This window comes from Vigna radiata, unplaced genomic scaffold (genome assembly GCF_000741045.1).
Source record: "Vigna radiata var. radiata cultivar VC1973A unplaced genomic scaffold, Vradiata_ver6 scaffold_190, whole genome shotgun sequence".
Taxonomy (NCBI): Eukaryota; Viridiplantae; Streptophyta; class Magnoliopsida; order Fabales; family Fabaceae; genus Vigna; species Vigna radiata.
The window spans coordinates 315,068-335,404 of NW_014542194.1; the positions used below are offsets into that span (position 1 = coordinate 315,068).

Sequence of the window (20,337 nt, forward strand, 5' to 3'; positions counted from 1 at the left end):
AATTTCAAAATTTATTCAAAATTTGAAAAATCTTTCAGTGAATTTCAAATTTCGTTTAGTTTTTTTTTTTTAATAAACTTCGAAATTCATTAAAAAAAAAGTAATGAAGCGTAAGATTTTTTAAAATATAAAAGATAATGTTGGAATTTTGAAAAAATATGGGGGTGCAAAAAGAAATATGGGTAGTATAAGGAGAAACATTGAGAATTTTGGTCCATTATAGTAACTTTGTTTCCTCTTAAGCCTTCCTTCTTAGGAAGTTTGTTCCTGCATGGAAAATTCATAGTAGCATTCTGGCCAATGACATTTGAAGGCACATCCTATACAAGAATGAGCAGTTATCAACTTATATCACGCATGGATGGCTATACCATTATACTTTATGTTTTTGACACATACATATATATATAAGCTTATGCTTTTAATATTCATCACATGTCACAAACATAACACTGCCACGCTGCTTCATCTCGCAAACTGATGCAGCATCCATGATGGTATCAGAGTTGTCGTACTAGGAACTGCTCCTCCTTCATCCATTTCCTCCACTGCTCCTACTGCTTCTGAATTCTCACTGCACCATTTTCACACTTGTTATAATCCCAAAACTCTATAATATATACACCACCAAGATTGAGTGTATGTTTGTTATAGATGGTGAGAAGAGAGAAGAGATACATACGCAGGTGTTAAAGAAGGAATAAGTCTATGATGTAGTTGTAGTTGTGGAGGACATTGTTGTGAACGTTCAGCCACTGCCTTTCCTTTGTCCTTAATCTACTCATCAATGTAACAAACATGTCAATCTTTTTTAAATTGTATTTTGACACGTGTACAGTATTAAAATGGTGTCAAAAAATTGGTGTCAAAATATCATTTTCCTAATACAAAACTCATATACCTTCTTTGTAAGCGTCCCATTTTGCTCCTGCAGTTGCTTTGCCTGTCACATCCACACCATACTTTGTTACTATTATATGCAACTATAATTATTCTCTCACTCACCCTCTTACCTTTTTCTGCAGATCTGAGATCGATTCATTCATCACTTGGTTCTGCAACAACAATCATAATCATCATATCAACATTAGCAAAACAAATGTATTACTTTTTGAAATGCATTTGTTTTAATTTTCTTATTTGTTTGACCAAATTTCACCTTTCTAGTTCGGATGCGCTTTATAGCTGTGTCAAGCTGATGCTCCAAACTCTGAAGCTCTCTCAAGCTCAAGGGATCCAGATCTTGTCCAACAAAGTTCCTATGTTCAGGTTATCATAAGTTATTTCTAATTTTTATTGTGTCTGAAGAAATTTGAAAAAATCACCTAAAATATTGGTGTTAAATTGGTAGACTTTTTTTCTTAGAAATCATCATTTGGAAAAAAAAGAGCAAAAGGGTGTTTTTGGTGAGAAGAGAAGAGAAAAACGTTATAATTAATTGAAAGACTAGCAGCATAGCTCAAAGTTATTAAGTTTATAGCAGAAGGATCAATAGTGTACCTTAAGTTTTTCTCTAAGACTTCAACTTTTCCGGTGAGCTTGAAGCATTGCAAGGACCAGTTGCCCTACAATAGAATGATACTGATGCTCAGAGCATACGTATACACACTTAATTTCAAACTAACTTCAGCTTGTTTTTTTTCAAAAGAGTAATAATATCATGTCATTTCATACAGAATACAAGATAAAATGATCTTAAAAGAATAAAGTTTAGTAATTTTTTAATAAAAAAAATAAAAAATAAAGATAATATTAAATCAATATAAAAATTTTAGTTTTGTCAAACAATCATTATATTTTTTAAATAGAAACTTTGATGTGTTACAAGTCACGAAAATATATATATATATATATATATATATAAAGTGGAAATACTGGACTAAAATCCACAATTAAAAAAAATATTACGTAAATCTAATAAATATGGGAAGTTATTTATATCAACATTGATACGTTGACACTCATTTTTTTTATACTACCATTCAATTAAATTGATATTTTATTAGAAAAAGCTTGTGTCAAATGAATTTTCCTGTTCATTTTGCGTAGAAAATCATACCTAATAAAGGAAGACATAGCATTCCAACATAAGGCATTGGTAGATTATTAATGCAATGCTAAAATATCTTTTCAACAAAGTTTACTAAAAGAATCATTTTCAAAGAGACCAGGTGACATTTTTAAATCATTAAAAGTACTTTTTAATGGTGACTATATAAGTAATCATTACCAAAATAATTTTGGGACAACCTTTCATTAAAAGAGTGGTTGTGGCAAACATTATAATTATTTTTTAAGTTGGGACAATGGATTTTCTACTACAATTTTTAGTCTCTTTGGATATTCATACTCCACCTGTCAAATTGTAGTGGTTGGATGATTTTGTTTCCATATCTTAAACAATCTTTGAATGTGTTATTTGCATTATCTACAATCATCATTTAGACAAGTTCTTCTTTGACTTTTCGTCTTTCTTGAATATCCTTAACCTCAAATGTATCTTTAACATTCTCGATGTTTTAAGGTGAAACTTCCTTATATAGAGAATAAACTTAACCTCTTTAAGTGTAATTCAGTTTCGACATTAATTTTTTTCTTTTCCAAGTTCTCTTAGGAGAGAGAAGCTAACATGAGCATCACTGTATCTTCATCATTTACTTTGAGCCATACATATTGAAGCTCCATCAAGATTAAAATAAGCGTCATATAATAAAAAAGAGTTTTCTCTCTTTCTTAATTGGGTTTCTTCCTCAAAGATAAAAACATTATTTATAAAAACTTTTTATATCGGTTATAATTCACCATATATAAAAAATGGTACAATAACAAAACTGTAAATAAGATAACACTTTTTATACTAATTATAATTATAGCTAGTCTAAAATATAAATTAGATAACAAATTTTATTTCGGTTATAGTTTTAATCGATATAAAAAGTAAATGCGATGACATTTTTGTAATAAATAGAAATTTTTCTATATTAACTCTAATTATAACATGTATGTAGTTTTTTTTTTTCTTTTTATAATCTGAAACCTACAAACTCTCCAACTTTCAAAATTCTAGCAGTAGAACCACACATATTCCACCACTAAGAGGTCACCACCACGACACTAACGCCGACAACTGTTTTCGTGAGTTCTTTTTTTTTCCATATATCTTATCTACCCAAATGTCATCTCTTGTCACTACGCCACTCCTCCATCCAGCCATGGTCATCACCCACAACTTCGATTTCCAACAATGTCCAACCACCAAAAGATTTTCAGATTCCCATAAAACAAAACAGTTGTTATTCATATTTGATTGCATTATTTTTCTTCCTACCATTTTCATTCTTCATCCTTTAAAATTGACAACTTTCATTGATTGTCAATGCACAATATTCATAAATTAATACCAGATGCTTTATTTGATTTGATTTAGTCCATAAAGTAACAATCACATAGTTGTAGGGGAGAGAATGACAAATTGAGAGTTGGTGTTAGGTGTGTAGCACGGCAACAAAGTCTCATACTCTGATTTCAAGCTAGAGTATGCATCTTGGAGTGTTTGTCACGATCTCTCATGCATTTTTTACTAGTACTATGTTTGTGGTATATTACAAGTCTAGATGGGTAAATATGTTGAAGTTTTCTTTTGGTGCCATAGATCTTATAAACCTTATAATTACAGTGCAACATAATGTTTAACCCTTTTTTCACCTGTATGCTTGTTTTGTTTCAATTTAGCATTTATAATCTTTTCACCATTCAAGTTCTGTTTCAATATGTTTGAATTTAGTATATACAACCACTTTCATTTTTTTTAATACGTAACACTTTTTATACCAGATCTATAACAAGATTAGAAAACATTTTTAATCGGTATAAGAATGTTTTTTCGCACTAGTGTTCAATCCATTTCTGGTGATTTCATCAATTGAGCATTTTGTAAAGGTAATTATGGTAGTGACAAGAAGGAGAGGTCATTTACTTCAAGTTTTGTCCCCTTGAAGTGGAGAATTGATAAAAGGATTTTATTTCATAAAAAGTGACATTCATAGTTATAATGATATGGTGACTCTCAAGATGAAAGTATGTGCACCTCATTTTATTAGAAGGATAATCAATAATTCGACATTTAAAAGCTCCAAAATCTAATTTACTATGATTAGAATGAAAAAAATAGTATATCCATAGACTCAACAAGGTAGACTGACACTGATATAGTATAGGAAACAAATGACAATAGAAAACTAATAAGAAATGGAGTCATGTGATCAATAGCTTTAGAATCAAGAATTCAAGTTGAGACAAAAGCTAATAATATTGAAATTACTCTTACCCTTTATGGATAATGTATATGATGCAAATGACTAGTCATTAATTAAACCATTCTTCTCAAATGATTATGTTTCTCTCTATAACCTTTCATAACAAATATTGAATTAAAACCACAAAAATAAAGACATAACAAGAGATCATTTAGCAAAAGAACCAATAAATTCGTATTCATATCAAAGTCAAATAATATGTCACCACCCTTTTAAATGGGTTTAAGAGGTCACGTTGACCTTATTTGTGGCAGCAACGAATGGGATTTACAAGCCAAGGTGTGTGGACTACACGTATTGATAGTATTGGGATGTTTGATGATGTGTGGGCTACACGTATTTGTAATTGTTATCAATGACAATGGACAACAATGGTAAGGGGTAACTACTAATGTGTTGGTGATACCAAAATCGAAAATTTTGATACCAACTTGAAATATGTAAAGAAACAAAAAATAATTACTTATAAAAACTTGTGTGTTTTTTGTGACTTTTTAAAGTGTCGAGAGGCAAAGAAAAGGGTAGTTTTGGACATAGGAATTCAGCTATAGTTCAAGACACGTGTTAAGACACTTTTATGGCTTAAAACCTTCATCATTTTCATCATCTAATCCATTCTTGTGTTTTAGAATGTATATGAGTAGCTAAACTCCATTTCATTGGGGTTGAATGTAATGTAAATTCTTTGTATTTTTTTCTATGCAATAGAATATCTTTCATATTCCTTATGTTATATCTGTTTTATTCATTTACATTATGGAATATCTATGTTATTATGTTAGTATCTAATTATTGGAAAATGTTTTGGAACCTAGACATGGATAAAACAATCAAGAGGCTTGGCTCTAAACATAGACCAAGGCTTTTGGTCATTCTTGACATCTTTTCTTAATGAAAATCTTATGTTTTAATATATAAGGTATTAGTATTTTCACATAAATGTTTAGGACTTGTTTATAAGGAATTAAAGTTTGTTTACATATGATGTGGATGCTTGAATATGTTAAAGATATATTGCATCGACGAACGATTAGAGTTTGGATGATGAAATCCAATCCGATTAGCCTTTACCTTTATTAATTACAATCTTTATAACTAGTAATTTAACATGTTTTAAACTTATTTGAATAAATCACTATTTATATTAATTTCTTAAACTAGTAAGTAAACATAATTATCTAGGCAAACACAAATCCCTTGGGAGATGATATTTGGACTTACAATCTATATTACTTGAATGATTTGGTACGCTTACCAAATAGTTAACATGTTTTTGGCGCCGTTGTTGGGGATTTGATTATTGTTTAGACAAATTGTGTGTTTCTTACTGGCTTAGGCCCATTTAATTCATTCATTTATTCTTTACTCTTACTTTTGTATAGTTACATTGTGTATCTATTCACTATATCTCGTTCACCTTGTCTTTTCTAGTGTTTCTTATTTTGCATGAGAAGAAGAGAGCGAGTTGACAGTCTGCTCTTTGATATGGAAATTGAAAGAACCTCTCAAAGGAATAATAGTAGAAGAAGGAAAAACAAGGAAGTTAAAGATGTAACTTCCATCCCTAATCAATCTTTCATCTCTTCATCTTATCAAGAAGGAGAAGACATGGCTGCTAATCCTAATGGTGAAGGTGAACGACAAGCTAGACGCACATTGACAGTCTCTTTGACGGTCACAGGATCTCTTCATTTCAATAACATTGTTCAATCAAGGGTGAATGCCACAAATATGGAGATAAAGTATGCTCTTATTCACTTGGTGCAAAACAATAAATTTAATAGCTTATCTCATGAAAATCCTTATACTCATTTGTCCACATTCTTGGAGATATGCAACACTGTGAAGATTCATCAAGTTTATAAAGTTGATGAATCTTTCTATTCAAGCCTCCTTACTAAAATTAATATTTCAAAAATAAACCCAATTGTAAATAAAAAGAAGTGCATTTCTATTATATATGATGAGGATAGACACTGGAAACTTAAAACAAAGTTATCTAGTCTATGTAAATGTGAATGATATCCTAAAAAATCCTATAATTGAGAGTCCTATGTTAGTAAATGGAAGTTAACATTAAAAAATGACTCAATGTACCATATCTGTATACTATAGCTCATGTATTATTATAAAGGTAATATTGTTCATATTGGTCTTACGTTCTTAATAGAAAATGCATTAATTATATATTGATTGTTGAAAGAGAACATGAAAACTATGAAGAAATAGGTTATATTATAGACACTAATAACCAAGAGCTTGTTATGAAAGATGAGATAAAGTCATTGATTCTTAATTAGACATGGATACTACTTACATTAACTGTGAAAAAGAAGACACTTCACAACTAATTAGTTTATCGGATGAAGGAGGATGATTATGACACCTAAAGATATAAAGCCAAACTAGTTGTTAAAAGGTTTGAAGAAGAGTTGACTACACTGAAATATTTGTTCTAGTTGTGATACTAAATATTATCATACTCATAAGCAGTATGACTACTTAAAAAATATTCCAATGCTTCGGGATGTAGGGTCGAGGTCAACAATCCAACAGTCAGTAGATTGTCAAAGGGTCCATATGTTGTCTTCAGCTCCAAGTCCTCTTGTTGCAGTTCTTCTAAATCGTTCGAAGGGTACCTGTCGAAGGCACTCTAATACTAAATTCAACTCAGCATTTGACATTTGAGATATTAATGGCGTAGTAATTGCAATCATCTACCTTCTTACCTCAAACCTATATTAATAGACTTTGGGATGACTTTTGATTAAAAATAGTGTAATTATGACCTAATTACGGTTTAATTGTTAGTAATCACACTTTACCTTTAAGTTGTTTGACATTAGAGTTAATTTCTTTGACCATTGATCGATCGGTCAAACTCCTCGACCATTTGGTCCTGATGGTGGTTTGTTTATGTGTCTTATTAACTGTTGATCATTTGGTTTATAACTAACCAGACAACCATACAATACACCCACTACACCCACGATGCTTATTTTCGACCAAATTAGCAGAAACCATTTTATTAAATTAAAATTTGTTCCTATTAGTGACCAAATGTTCACTTTTGAAATTGATCTTCAATACTTCAAGGTGACTAAATATTTAGTGGCCGATTAGTCACAACAATTTTGTTATTATGGTTTTTGGCACTATTTATTTTCAATGGCTAGAGATGTTAATGACCCATTTAATAATCGATTTTTTTGTGTGGCTAAAATGCTTTTTTTTTTCTTGCTATAAGACAATGGTATGAAAAGTTTGTTTGGATTCTTCATATATAAATCCACTTATATAATTTACATACTTTATGTTAATGATATGCTAATAACAAGTTTAAATATGATGAAATTGAAAAGTTGAAGGTTTAATTGTAAAAAAATGACATGAAGGATTTGGATTCAACAAATAAAATCCATGTAAAGCCAACAAAAGAGATAAATAATTGATATAGTTAAAAGGATGGTTGTCAAAACTAGAATTCATTCAAGATTTTGTACTAATAGCTAGAGAGCAATACATATAGCTTAATGATAAAGTAATGATACTAAGAAATATCTAATAATAAAATAAGAATCAAGCAAACATATTGATATTGAGGGAAGTAGTTATTTACAAACTGAAGTTGCTCAACTTTAGTTGGTCCTAGAAAAATAGCAAGAAAAGAAGGAAGTTGTATTGGTAGAAGTATGAAAACAATTGATTTCAATCTTCGCATTTTATAAATCAATGAATTTTAGTAAAAGAAAAACACACCAAGAAGATTAGTGAAATAAAAAAAATTATTTATATTTCCCAAGTGTTATAGGATTGTGCGTTAAATGTTCTTGTAAGCATTTATTTTAAAATTTTATCTTTTAATAAAATATTTGCAGCAACTAAAAAATATAAGCAAAATATTAACTGAATTTTATTATCAATTTTGTGTTATTATTTTATTTTTAATAAATTTAATCATAAGAAATTTACATAATTTTCGTGGAAATTTAATGGCTTCTCTTTCTGACCTGTTGTCTAAGAAATTATTATATGATTTCTCTTATTTTATTGTAAGTGAAATACGGAAAATATTGATTAAAAATTAAAGGTTTTTTTTTTTTTTCAATTTCACTCTTGTTTTGAGCAACCCAAAAACAAGGGATTGCTAAAGATTTGTTTCTCCTTCTCTGCATTATTGTACAACCTATTAGTTAAACATATTCCCTTTTGTCTTTTTCTCCATGCATAGCTTCTCCCTATTACTGCACACTCTCGTCAAGCTTCTCATGCTTACACTTTATCCCTCTTAACATCTTCTCTTCTACACTTTCTGCTACACCACAGATTCTTACAGTGTCTTTCTCACTTGCTTCTCAATTTGCTAATCATTATGTGTTGATGTGATTTTAAGGGAAACTTAGCAAATGACACCTAACTTTGAAAGAGGAGGGTAAAACCAATTCTTGATGTCATTCGGTGAATGCATTTGAAATCATATTCTCTTTAAAGTTTCACAGTTTTTATGGAAAAGACACTTCAGTTGATTAAAGGAAAAGAGTGTTAGAGTGTTTATAGGTCACTTTTTAGACATGACCTAGTTTTTTGCTCTTAGGGTTCCAAACCCTACAATTATGTTGGACGGTTTTATTAAAAGTGTACATGTCCATATATATTGTCTCTCTACCTAATACCAGAATGAAACCTAGTTTACATTAAACAAGATGTTAGATGACAGAAGTTTTCTCTTCCTGTGTTCTAGCTCTAATATGCATATTCCTTCTGAACATCTAAAGAGAATCCTACACCTCTACACTATAAATAGCCTCTTTTTTTACAGTCTGATTTTGGTTCTTCAGTTTGAAAACTACACAATTTTGATTAACTTGCATCAAACACTCATAGAAATGTTAAAGTGACAGCAAAATTGTATAAATAATACGCATAAGCTTCATGTATACCACTAAATGCATCTTTCAGCCACATTCATGTAATTAAAAACATCCATTATATATATCAAAGCAGAAGGTTTAAATACAAAAGCTCAGATATTCAGTGTTGGCGATGCATAATATATATATATATGCTTATAGATATTAAAAAAGCTGTGATTCGAGGAGGTACCTGTGATTCATCACCATCTTCAACAAGTTGCCCTATGTGGGCGTGTCTCTCATATCGTTCAAGGACATTTTCCATACTGTCACAATAGAAACAATAAAACATTAAATAAAATTAATACTCAGAAGTATATTATTCAGTATAAAATTACAAAAATAAATCAAAAAAATGTGACTATGTTCTATTTAAGAGTAAGTTCACTTGTATCAGTTAGCCATCCACTTTTAGAAGTATTATGATCATTAAAAAAATAATTTTTGTATTTGTAAATAAAAAAAAGAGATAAAAAAATAAAATAGTGAATGTAGACTGACTGTCTATGAAGATTTATCCTATGTCAAAATAATACTACCTGTATAGAAAAGCAATATGTAAATTGATACTATTTGCATTTTATAGATACTTTATTTGGGTATATATATCTCCATTGTTTTCAATTGTTATTAAAAACATCTTAGGATACTTAGAGTAGGGTACCCTCTGGTTAACCTGTGATTTCAACCTACTAAACTAAGGAATATTCTGCAACAGTGAGTGCTTCTACCAAATTATAGGTATAGTTGTTAGGGTCCTGTTGGATCACATGGCATGGTCAAATGGAAAATTAGCAAAGTACACTCTCTTCTTGGGAATGGATTGTTTACCAAGGAAAGAGAGAAACATGTATAGAGACAATGTCAGAGATGTCACTATAATTAAAAATTGTATTTAATTATTAAAATTTTTAGAATCAAAATCATAATTTTGATGTCTGATAGTTTTTCTATTTATGGTACAACTTTAATTAATTCTTTAAATTCTTAAACTTTACTCTTAGTTACAACTTTTAACCATTCTCTTCTATTCTGAAATAAATAATTTTCTCCATTTCATTCCCTTTTTTTATTTCTGACACCATTTTCATTTTCATCGTGTAATGATATAATTATTAAGTTGAACATTATTATGACTGTCACATTAAAAACAATAATTGTACCCTCGTAACCTAAACTCTTCAACTCCATAAAATATAACTTATCAATTCAACTATTCAAGGAACAAGTTTAATGTCTAATTTATTTAGATTATTCTATAAATTATTTAGTTCTATAATTTTTTGTTGGATATAATGTTTCATTAGTTTTTTTTTTAATTGCACTTTGTGTTATTGTTTTACTCTACATTTATTTAAAGTCAACATATGATGCTACTTTCTAATAAGATGCAAAGCATAGTTTAGTAAGATATAATATATTCTTATAATTGTGGAATAATACATAAGTTATGTTTACATTTTTGTTATTTCTTTGATATTTCAATCATAAATAGTAATTGAGACATTCCAACTAACAATTTCTATATAGATTAAAATTTTCAACCAAACTCATCCATTTTTTTATGAACTCGGGATAAAGTTTAAAGTAATGTATGATGAAGTAGTGAGAACTATGTTATACAAAGAAAATCAATTTCAAGCATATGAAACACTTTAAGTTATTTAATGTTCCATTGGCGAAAACCTATGATATGCATATTCATAGTAATTGAAGTAGCAACAGGAGTCTGAAAGTAACCATAACAACAATCATTATAGCAATTAAATTCTGACAATGATCACTCAGCAACAACATCAAAATAGTTGCTGAAGCAGTAATGGTATGGAATAAAATAAAGAAACCATGTGCACAATGTGTAGGAGTAAAGTTAGAAGAGTTACTATTCACTGGACAAAGAATTGAGAAGCAAAAGCATGCAGAATAAATTTTCATTTCACATTACAGGAAAAAACATAATTTGTTAATGCTTTAGACAGATATTTTTTATTGAGTTATTGATGAATATATTCATTGTTAAATTTTAGTTATTGATGAATGTATTGACAATTGTGATTATTTAATTTATCAACAAATACATTAATTTGCCGATAACTTACTTGATGAATACAATTGACATTTCATATTTTCTTTTCTAATTTCTTTTTTTCTCCTCCACAATTTCATCTGTACAGTTCTAACTTTAGCAAAAATCCGTGACATTACCCTCATCGTGGTACGTAATTGTAAAGTTGTCGTTATGTTATCGTTATGTGGTCATTTCTTATTGTGATCGTTCGATGACAATTTTTTGTTTGTGGGTTGAGGGAGCTTGTCGTCGAGGATCTTCTTTGCATTTTTCTACTATTCCGCTCTTCAAAGGACCCTACCATGGTTATTGTTGCACCGGTCATGGAGGGAATCTGTTGTATTCATGTCAGAAGGACCATCGAGGAAAGTTTTGATGTACAGTGACCATTGTTTGTCACTTGTGAATGTTTTGATGACACTTGTGATAAGAAAAAGCCTTTACTGTGTGTGGATCAACATAGCTTTACTAACTTAACAATCGATCACCTAACTTTCATTGGTAGCCATTTTGCATTATGGCACAAATTTGTTGTGTATTGGTGTGTTAGATTAGGGCAGCAGTGAATTGATGGTTAATGGTTAGTGATTGCATTGGGAAAGACTTGATTTTTAGGTTAGGTTTAGGTGTTGGGCAGGTCCATATACATTGAACCTTGAGTTATCCTTGTTAGTAAACTAGGTATGACCATTTAGGTTGTTTAGTGAAAAATAGGGTCTAAGTGGGAAATCTTATTTAGAACTGCTTTGATGTGGTCATAGGCTTAAATTTTGTATAACAGTCAAGTAGGCCGAGCTCGACAACATAACAGACTAAGCTTAACAACATAATAGGTCAAACTCAATAGTTGTAGAAGATAAGCTCAACCGTTACAGAAGATGAGCTCAACAGCTACAGAAGATGAGTTTGACAACATTACAATATGAACTTGACAACACTACAGGATGAGTTCATAGCTTTAAGGTTAGGTTGTTAATCCTACAAATTTATTAGATGCACAAACAAACTAATTAAACTAGTCTAGTATTTATATTTCCTTAGAACTAATTCTAGAACTAACCAAAACCTACCCTAGACAAACTAACTAACCTAGTCTAGTAACTAAACATGACAAAGGCAACCTTGGTTATGTGTAGCTCTCTAAACTTCCCTGAAGTACCCGACATGTCAATCAATTGATGTTTAGGGCCTCCAAGGGACAAAACTTGATTAGTTGGATCTTTAACTTGAAAACTCAATGTTGGGGTCAACTATGCATCTTTAGTCATTTTAAGTAGTGGTTCGAATTCCATAACATTTTCCTCCTTTAACTTGTGACAAAACATGGTTGAAGTTCTCATCCACAGTGGTTAGATGTATGACCGTTGTTACAGTGGTAAGAGAAGTTTGAATGAAACTTTTCTCTTAAGAGTTGGAGAGTTTCTTCGAACAGCTCGACAATATAAATATTATGCTCTCAATAGAGGAATTAGATGTCCATGCATCAAGTTCAAATGTACTAGAATTTTGAAAGATGAAGTGGTTAAATTTTACCTATACCAAAAAGGGTTGGTGCCAAATTACAAGATTTGACCATTTCATGACAAAAAAAATTCCCTTTGCTCATTCGATTACATGTGAAAATTGTCAGCCCTCCGGTTCAAACACTTTTGTATATATACCTCTGAGATTGATCAGTTTATATATATATATATATATATATATATATATATATATATATATATATATAAAAGAGATGGTAAATAATGCTATTAGTTGACATGCTTCACTTGAACATGCAGAAAATAGTTGATTAGAGAAGTCTACAAATGAAGTCACTAAGATATTTTACAATTTTGTTGGCAAAAACAAATGAGTTTATATTTGAAAGAACAATAAAATCAAAATTGATCGTATACATTAGAAAATAAGTTTATATTTAAAGATATATCTATCTATATTTATCGACAGAAGATATTTGTCACAATCTTGTCAACAACAATTTTATCAACAAATTTTAATCCATCAATAATTCGTTGAAAAACAACAATTATTGACAAATTTTTGCAATTTTAAACTAATATTGGTCGTCATTAAATTTATGATTATTTTAGTCATTAATTATTATTCCATGAAATTACAAACAATATTTTCTTAATAATTAAAATCAGGGTTCAATTCAATTCCAAACTTCACACCTCCACACACCAATGACAGATCGGGTGATGGTAGGCACTTGTACTCTTCATAGTTTGAAAATTATGACTAAATGCATTAAATTTACATGTATTTCATATAATTAGTTATTGACAGCACATTTCATTTTTGATAAATTGTAATTTTTTAAAATTCGTGTACTTTTTTCACAGTTAAATTTCAAATAGAGAAAATAAAAATAAAAGTGGAATAAAACAATAAACATGATAGAAATATGTATATAGACAACATAGTATTAAATTATATAATTATCTCTTCTATGGATATGCATTCATGCAATACTTATAACTGATATTACCTTTAAGACTATTTTTTTTTACCATCTGCCATCATACATTTTCATACATTTTTTTTATATGGCTTACACAATATCCTACTAAAATAGTGCATAACTAATTTCTCCTCTCCTTTTTTAGGGAAATTATTAAAAGGTATATGAGAGTGATTGATGTAATTAGAAAAGAGATGGTACATATTAACAAGGTATTTTATATATATATATATAGATACAAAAATATATCAGAATTTTTATTTAGACTTAAAATTGTACGAAGATTATGTCAGCTTTTTCTATTGCTAAAACCTGCTCCTATGGAAGTGCAGTGTTCAGAACAATGATCTCTCTCTCTCTCTCTCACACAATAGCCATTTCTCAATAGATTCTCCACCTGCAAATGCAGTGTCTGAGAAACCAACAAGGTTAAATACCTATCAGCAGATCCAAAGGGGAACCTCAACATTAAATGCTGTGGAGGAAGAACTCCATAGTCCAATGTTAAGCGACATTGATACATCCCTTTTTCAAGCAATGCTTTTTTCAGAAAAAGATGGAGTCAGAAACCTCTTTGTGAGCAAAACCCTATGGGTTCTGCATAACTCTTCATTCATGCTGGTGGTTGAAAGAGAGAATCGTTCAGAATACTACGATGCATTGTTTGCCTAAACATGAACATATGGCAGCACAGAATCTGTTGGCTTGTCAGAGAGGGCCCTTCATGGCCATAAATACTTTCAATCTTCAAGAAGAACATTGAACAAGAATGTTAAAGAACAGCCTTAAACTGTTGCCTAATTGTCGATGGTGTTTTTTTAATAATTATACATGTTCTTGACTCAAACACCGATGATTAACATTTCATGTCTTTTTTTTCTGTAATTATGTTTTTTATGTACAATATTTAAATTTGTTTAAGAAGGGAAGTTTAGGTTTAATTTAATTTTATAAACTGATATGATATGTAAGGTAAGGTTTTTATATACTTATTAGATATTAATAGATTGTTAGATAATAATATGATAATAAATAACACAATAAATTTAACAAATATAAATAAATTTAAAACAATCAAGCACCAAAGGAACCTAGTATGCATATACAGTCATATGTATTCAGCATAGGACCTAGTGCATGAGATGGAATTCTACCTAATAGGGTATTGATTGGAATGGGAATATATAGACCTTCACAGACTGTTCTCAAGATTTGGAACTGCAACCTTTTCACGAGACAACAACTATTTCTCTTCAAGAAACTACTCTTTTATGAAAATCTAGATAAATCCAACAGATATAATTGGTGTACATAGAACAGATTTTTAAGTTTTAACGTTAAAGTAAGTTTATTGTCAGAAATTAGCTATAAATATAATGATGAATATTTCATGCCATGATGACCAAAACAACCTTCATGTGTTTGTAACTGTGTCTTAAACAACAGAAATTAAACTGTATAGAGTGTAGCCATAGATACAGCTGCATGTATGATAGACATTTATGGCATCTGTAAATCAAAATTAGCTTGAAATTAAGGAATTGAGGATCAAACTCTAGATATCTATATTTCATAAAACTCTCTACGAGAAATACTTTTAAGAGAAAGAAATCATCAGAAAGACAAAATACAGTTTCTATTTGATTAAACTACAACTTTGATTATTAAGATTACGAGTTTTGATCAATTTAGCTACTCACTTTACATAGCACTGGTTTAAGTTTGACTTTACAAAAGATTATTTTAATTCTTTCCAATGAAATTAATGTGTGATTAAAATTAAAGTATATTACATTTTACAAGATGAAAGTTAAATAAATCATAGTAATTTCAATTATTTATCAATTGATCCCTCACTTTAAAAGCACTGGTTTTCAAAATTGACATTGAAAAACATTATTTTAGTCCATTTCATTGAAATTATTCTGCAGCAAAAGTAAAATACATTTTACTAGAAGAAGGGTTAAAATAAATGGTAATGAATACAATGTTAGTGATTATAATGTGTGTTTATCCATGAGAAACTACACATGTATTCAGAGAGAGAAATTATATATAGAGAGAGGGGGAAGATTAAACAACAGTTAAAAGTTTTAAAATATTCAGTTTAGATTAATACTATTAATATACATGAATGGCATCTTAAAATTAAAAAGAAAAAAAAAAACAAAATCTATACGAACGTATCATTCCAAAACAGTACTATCTTTGACCGCTCTAATATTCACATGTAAAAAAATGCAATTATATCACACAGTAAAAGCTACATATATTCAGTTCAATGTTTATTTTTTGGGATTCTAAAAATTAACAGAAAAATATCAAAAAGTTAACATACTATCTTTTGTTTTAATATTTAAAAATTAAAGGAATACGGGAGATTCCGGAGCAATGTTTAGTTTCAATTTAGAAATTAATATAAATTTATGTGTAAGAAAAAATGCCTCGATCTGCATGCATATTATGCATATTTAAAACACAAGAAGAACAGAATCCTTTTTCATCAGTCATGAAATTGTATTTTGGAAAAGATGAGGAAGAAAGGAACAGCCAAAACTGTGATTTAAGACTGATGATGAAGATAGATAAAGATTATATCATAAAATCAAGATGTATAATTAATATAATTATTCTTGGTTACTCTTCACATCCATGTTACTAATGGTGCATGAATCCCAAAACTCTTCTCACAAATATCAATTCCTTTCATTTTCTTCTCTTCCAACATATTATTATATTATACTGCATAATATTTATACCAGTGTATATAATAAATAATCAGCCACGTCAGGTTACAAAATCTGAGTGTAGCAGCAAAAATAGAACGAAAAGCTCTAGGGTACTCTCAATGTATTTGTTTGGTGGTGGATCAGTGTATTTATAGTGAGCAAACAAGAAAAACATTGTACTATATATAACTATCAATACACTTCAAAACGATATACTCAAAGTCCAATATAAATCAGAGGTTTATTACTGTTTCTGTTTGTGCCAGAAAATGATCGCTGTCTTCAATATTAAATTCACCAGTACGATTCATTGAAGTTAATATGAACACATTCAACAAAAGGAATACAATAATAATTAATACAACAAAAGCTTTCATGGTTAGAACCAGAATTAGACCAAAAAAGAATGAAAACACAAGATCATCAAATTAGATCGTATTACACTTTCCGGCTAAAAATCGAGTACCAAATCTTAGAGAAAAAAAATCTACAATGCGATTTTGAATGCAAGGTTAAGGTTTTTGGTAACTAGGCAACCACAATTATGGTCGTGTACATTATTTTTCTGCATAATTTCGTACAGCAACAAAGATACTGAGATGAACTGTAGGTGTGATTATAATTTAAAATCTTGGTGGGGTTGACTTTTAAGCGAGGTGGATAATGAAAAAAAGTGGAAAAGATGAACAAACAAAAAAAGAGATAATTAACCAAATAACTGGTTAATTTAGATAGATTTGCATTGTCCGGTATGTATACATGTAAGTATATATATAATCAGGCGAGAGAATCATGACAGTGAATCTAGAAGAAGAATCAATCTGGTGAAGAACTGAGGAGTGAAAGAAGAGAAAAGGAAGAAAGAAACAATAAACGTGGTACTGAAAAGGTGGTCGGTTAAATAACGAACCTGGATTCAGAAGAATACTCAAAGAGTTTCCCTTTGGCATTGAAGACAATCAGTGCGACTTGAGCATCACAGAGCACAGAGATTTCATGAGCTTTCTTGCGCAAACCGGTTCTCCTTTTGGAGAAGGTGACTTGGCGACTGATTTTGTTCTCGATCTGCTTCAGCTGAACCCTTCCTCTTCCCATCTTCAAACTTTCCCAATTAAGAAAGACCAAGTAAGAAAAGGGAGAGAAAAATAGATAGACAAAGAAAACAGCACGCAAATAAGGAAACCCTAGAGTGAGTTCAGAGCACAGAGAGAGAGAGAGAGTGTATAATACCTAAGAGAAGATAAAAGAAGATAAAAAAAGGATTAAAGGAGAAGAGAAAGTGGGTGGTGTGAGTGAGGAATTCGCGTATATAATAGCATGGTATCTTTCTATTTTTGTGGTGTGCTAAGACGATTCGAAAGTGAAGATAGTTTCTTCCATGGTGAAGAAAAGTAAAAGGATAATGGAAAATTATGGAAATAATAAAAGGGGTGAAAGAGAGATGAACGAGGTTTGGGTTTGGTACAATGCGGTGTCGATTTTGTATTGGAGAAGGAGAATCGGGTACGATGCGTTGTCGATGAGGGATTGTTGGAGAGAGACACGTCGTTTATGTCACGGATTATGACAGCAACTTACGAGGTTGTGGGGTCAGCTTCCACACATGCGGACTCCAACATGGAAATATGTTTGCAATTGCTCTGTTTCTTTATCCCAATGTCATTTATTCTTTACTTCTAACATTTTTTTTATCTTTTACAATTTATACTTGACAATTTATGTTTCATCTGTTTTAAATATTTTTTAAAATAAATTTAAATAAATCAATACAATGATAAGACGTATTTTATTATAAAAAAGTTATTAAAATATCAAGATGCTTTCAACAATCAATTTATCTGTCGTAGGTAGTTACACTAGTAAAATATATATTAATTCATTACAACTAAGTACTGAGAGTTTCGTATACTTTCAAATCTTGTACCAACTTTTTTCAAGTATGTTTAAATGAGGAGGAATCTAAGTGGTGACATTGTTTATATTATAGAAATTTCATATCAACATTTTCAAGTATGTTTATTGGAGGAAGATTTCAAGTGGTGAAAGTTTTATATAAAAATTTGATATTGACTAATGATAAAAAATATTTATAACATATATAAATAAGTGTATTGATTTTATAAAATTGAATTGGGTTTAAACTTCACATGAAAGTTTATACAAATAAAAGACTTGTGAAAAAAAAATTGATTAATAATATTTTCAGTAGGCGTTTTATATGTAAATTGATTCATAGTTCAAGACTTATCATATCCCAATTTTCCATATTAGATATCAACTATTTCTTTTCCCACTCAATATCGAGTTCTAAAATATATGTTTCAAAATAAAAATAATACTTATTATCTCAACACCAATTTTAAGAGAAAAAAAATACTAGTATTAAAAATAATTAAATTAATTACTTTTAATTAACATAAATTGTACTTCTTTATTTCTACTCATAATTATTACTTTTAAATAAAGTGTTATTGTTTTTATAAGATCTATTTTATTTGAATGGTTTGTTAATTATTAATATCTAGAATAATATAAAAGTATTTATATTCTTTTATTAAAAATTAATAAAAAGTTAAAAATTGCATACAATTTCTCTCTTAAGATGAAAATTATAAGAACACACATTTAAGTTTCCTATGGCTAATTTTGAAATAAAAATACAAACTATTAATTAATTAATTAATTAATTTTTATCCAATTTAACTAAATTTTTTAAAGGACATTGTTTATAGTATCTTATAAATTGTAAGGAAGAAATAATTAATTTTATTATTAAACATTTTATATCTGATATAGATATGACTAAATCCTAATATATAAAAGTGAAATGACTAAATCTTAATATATAAAAGTGAAATGCAAAAATTTCACTTTATATGTTGATTGTATAAAGTTTATATCAAGATTATATGATAAATGTGTGAGGTTCAACGTCAGAGGAAGTATTATGATTTCACATTTATTAACAATTCGAAATTACACTATACGAGTGAGTATAAACCTGTCACAATAAACTAATTTTAAATGTTGAAATATATAAGCAATTAACAAGAAATAAGTTTAAGAGTTGGTCAATTATTTTTATAAATTGAACATAGATTTTTATTTCTTATGAAAATGTATTATGTTAAAAATTTAAAATTTTATGTTTTAAAATCTATTTTTGAATTAATTTTTTATGTAAATTAAACTTTCAAATATTAATATTAACTTAAAATTGGATACATCATTCATATGCCCTAAATTTTGTGCAACTTGTACCTTATCTCATAGTCAACAAAATTTTTTAATAATTTCATTAAAATCGAAATTTTCTTTTAGATCGATCATTGATCATTATTCCAAACATTTTATACAACTAAGAAGAAGATTTCTATTATGCCCAAAGAGTTTGTGATATTAAAAATTAAATATAAATATCATTTTTCTCATAAAGAAGTATAAGAAATCCTCAAATGACAAAAAAAAAGAGTATAATTTGTATTGACTATATGGACATAGAGAGGTGTAGTGTTTGAAGTTGATATTAGAAAGTGATTTTTAAATAATAGACTCTAACCATGACTCTTTGATATCATTTTAAGAAGTGAACTTTAATTCTAACTCAACTCTACAAAATTGGTTTGTAAAATGATATTTGTACCCACTTATATATTATAAATTAGTCTTATCTTTAGTCGATGTGAAATTTCCAACAATTGAAACATCAGAGGAATAGTCTCGTAAATATACGGGAAGATGTGAACAACCAAAATGATACTTCATATGAACATAAGAAAGTTAACACATGTTTTGTGAAAAATACAACTTCATTTTAGGTACATCTAGAAAGAATCTATATCAT

At 29.2% G+C, this 20,337-nt stretch overlaps 1 protein-coding gene across 2 annotated transcripts; it reads right to left on the minus strand.

Annotated features, from left to right (window-relative positions):
• Nucleotides 1-323: 323 nt before the first annotated feature.
• LOC106779293 (truncated transcription factor CAULIFLOWER A-like) lies at nucleotides 324-17,997 on the minus strand. 2 transcript variants are annotated; one of them, XM_014667374.2, is made up of 9 exons: nucleotides 17,724-17,997; nucleotides 17,404-17,595; nucleotides 9,420-9,495; nucleotides 1,501-1,565; nucleotides 1,160-1,259; nucleotides 1,014-1,055; nucleotides 902-943; nucleotides 683-777; nucleotides 324-574 (listed from the first exon to the last, which is right to left on the minus strand). In XM_014667374.2, exons 2-9 carry the CDS (start codon nucleotides 17,586-17,588, stop codon nucleotides 466-468), a joined length of 714 nt encoding a protein of 237 aa, XP_014522860.1. In that variant the 5' UTR covers nucleotides 17,589-17,595; nucleotides 17,724-17,997; the 3' UTR covers nucleotides 324-465. The 2 variants fall into 2 exon arrangements, with proteins under 2 accessions (XP_014522860.1, XP_022632265.1); XM_022776544.1 differs by lacking the exon at nucleotides 17,724-17,997 and having other exon boundaries at nucleotides 17,404-17,707.
• Nucleotides 17,998-20,337: the final 2,340 nt, after the last annotated feature.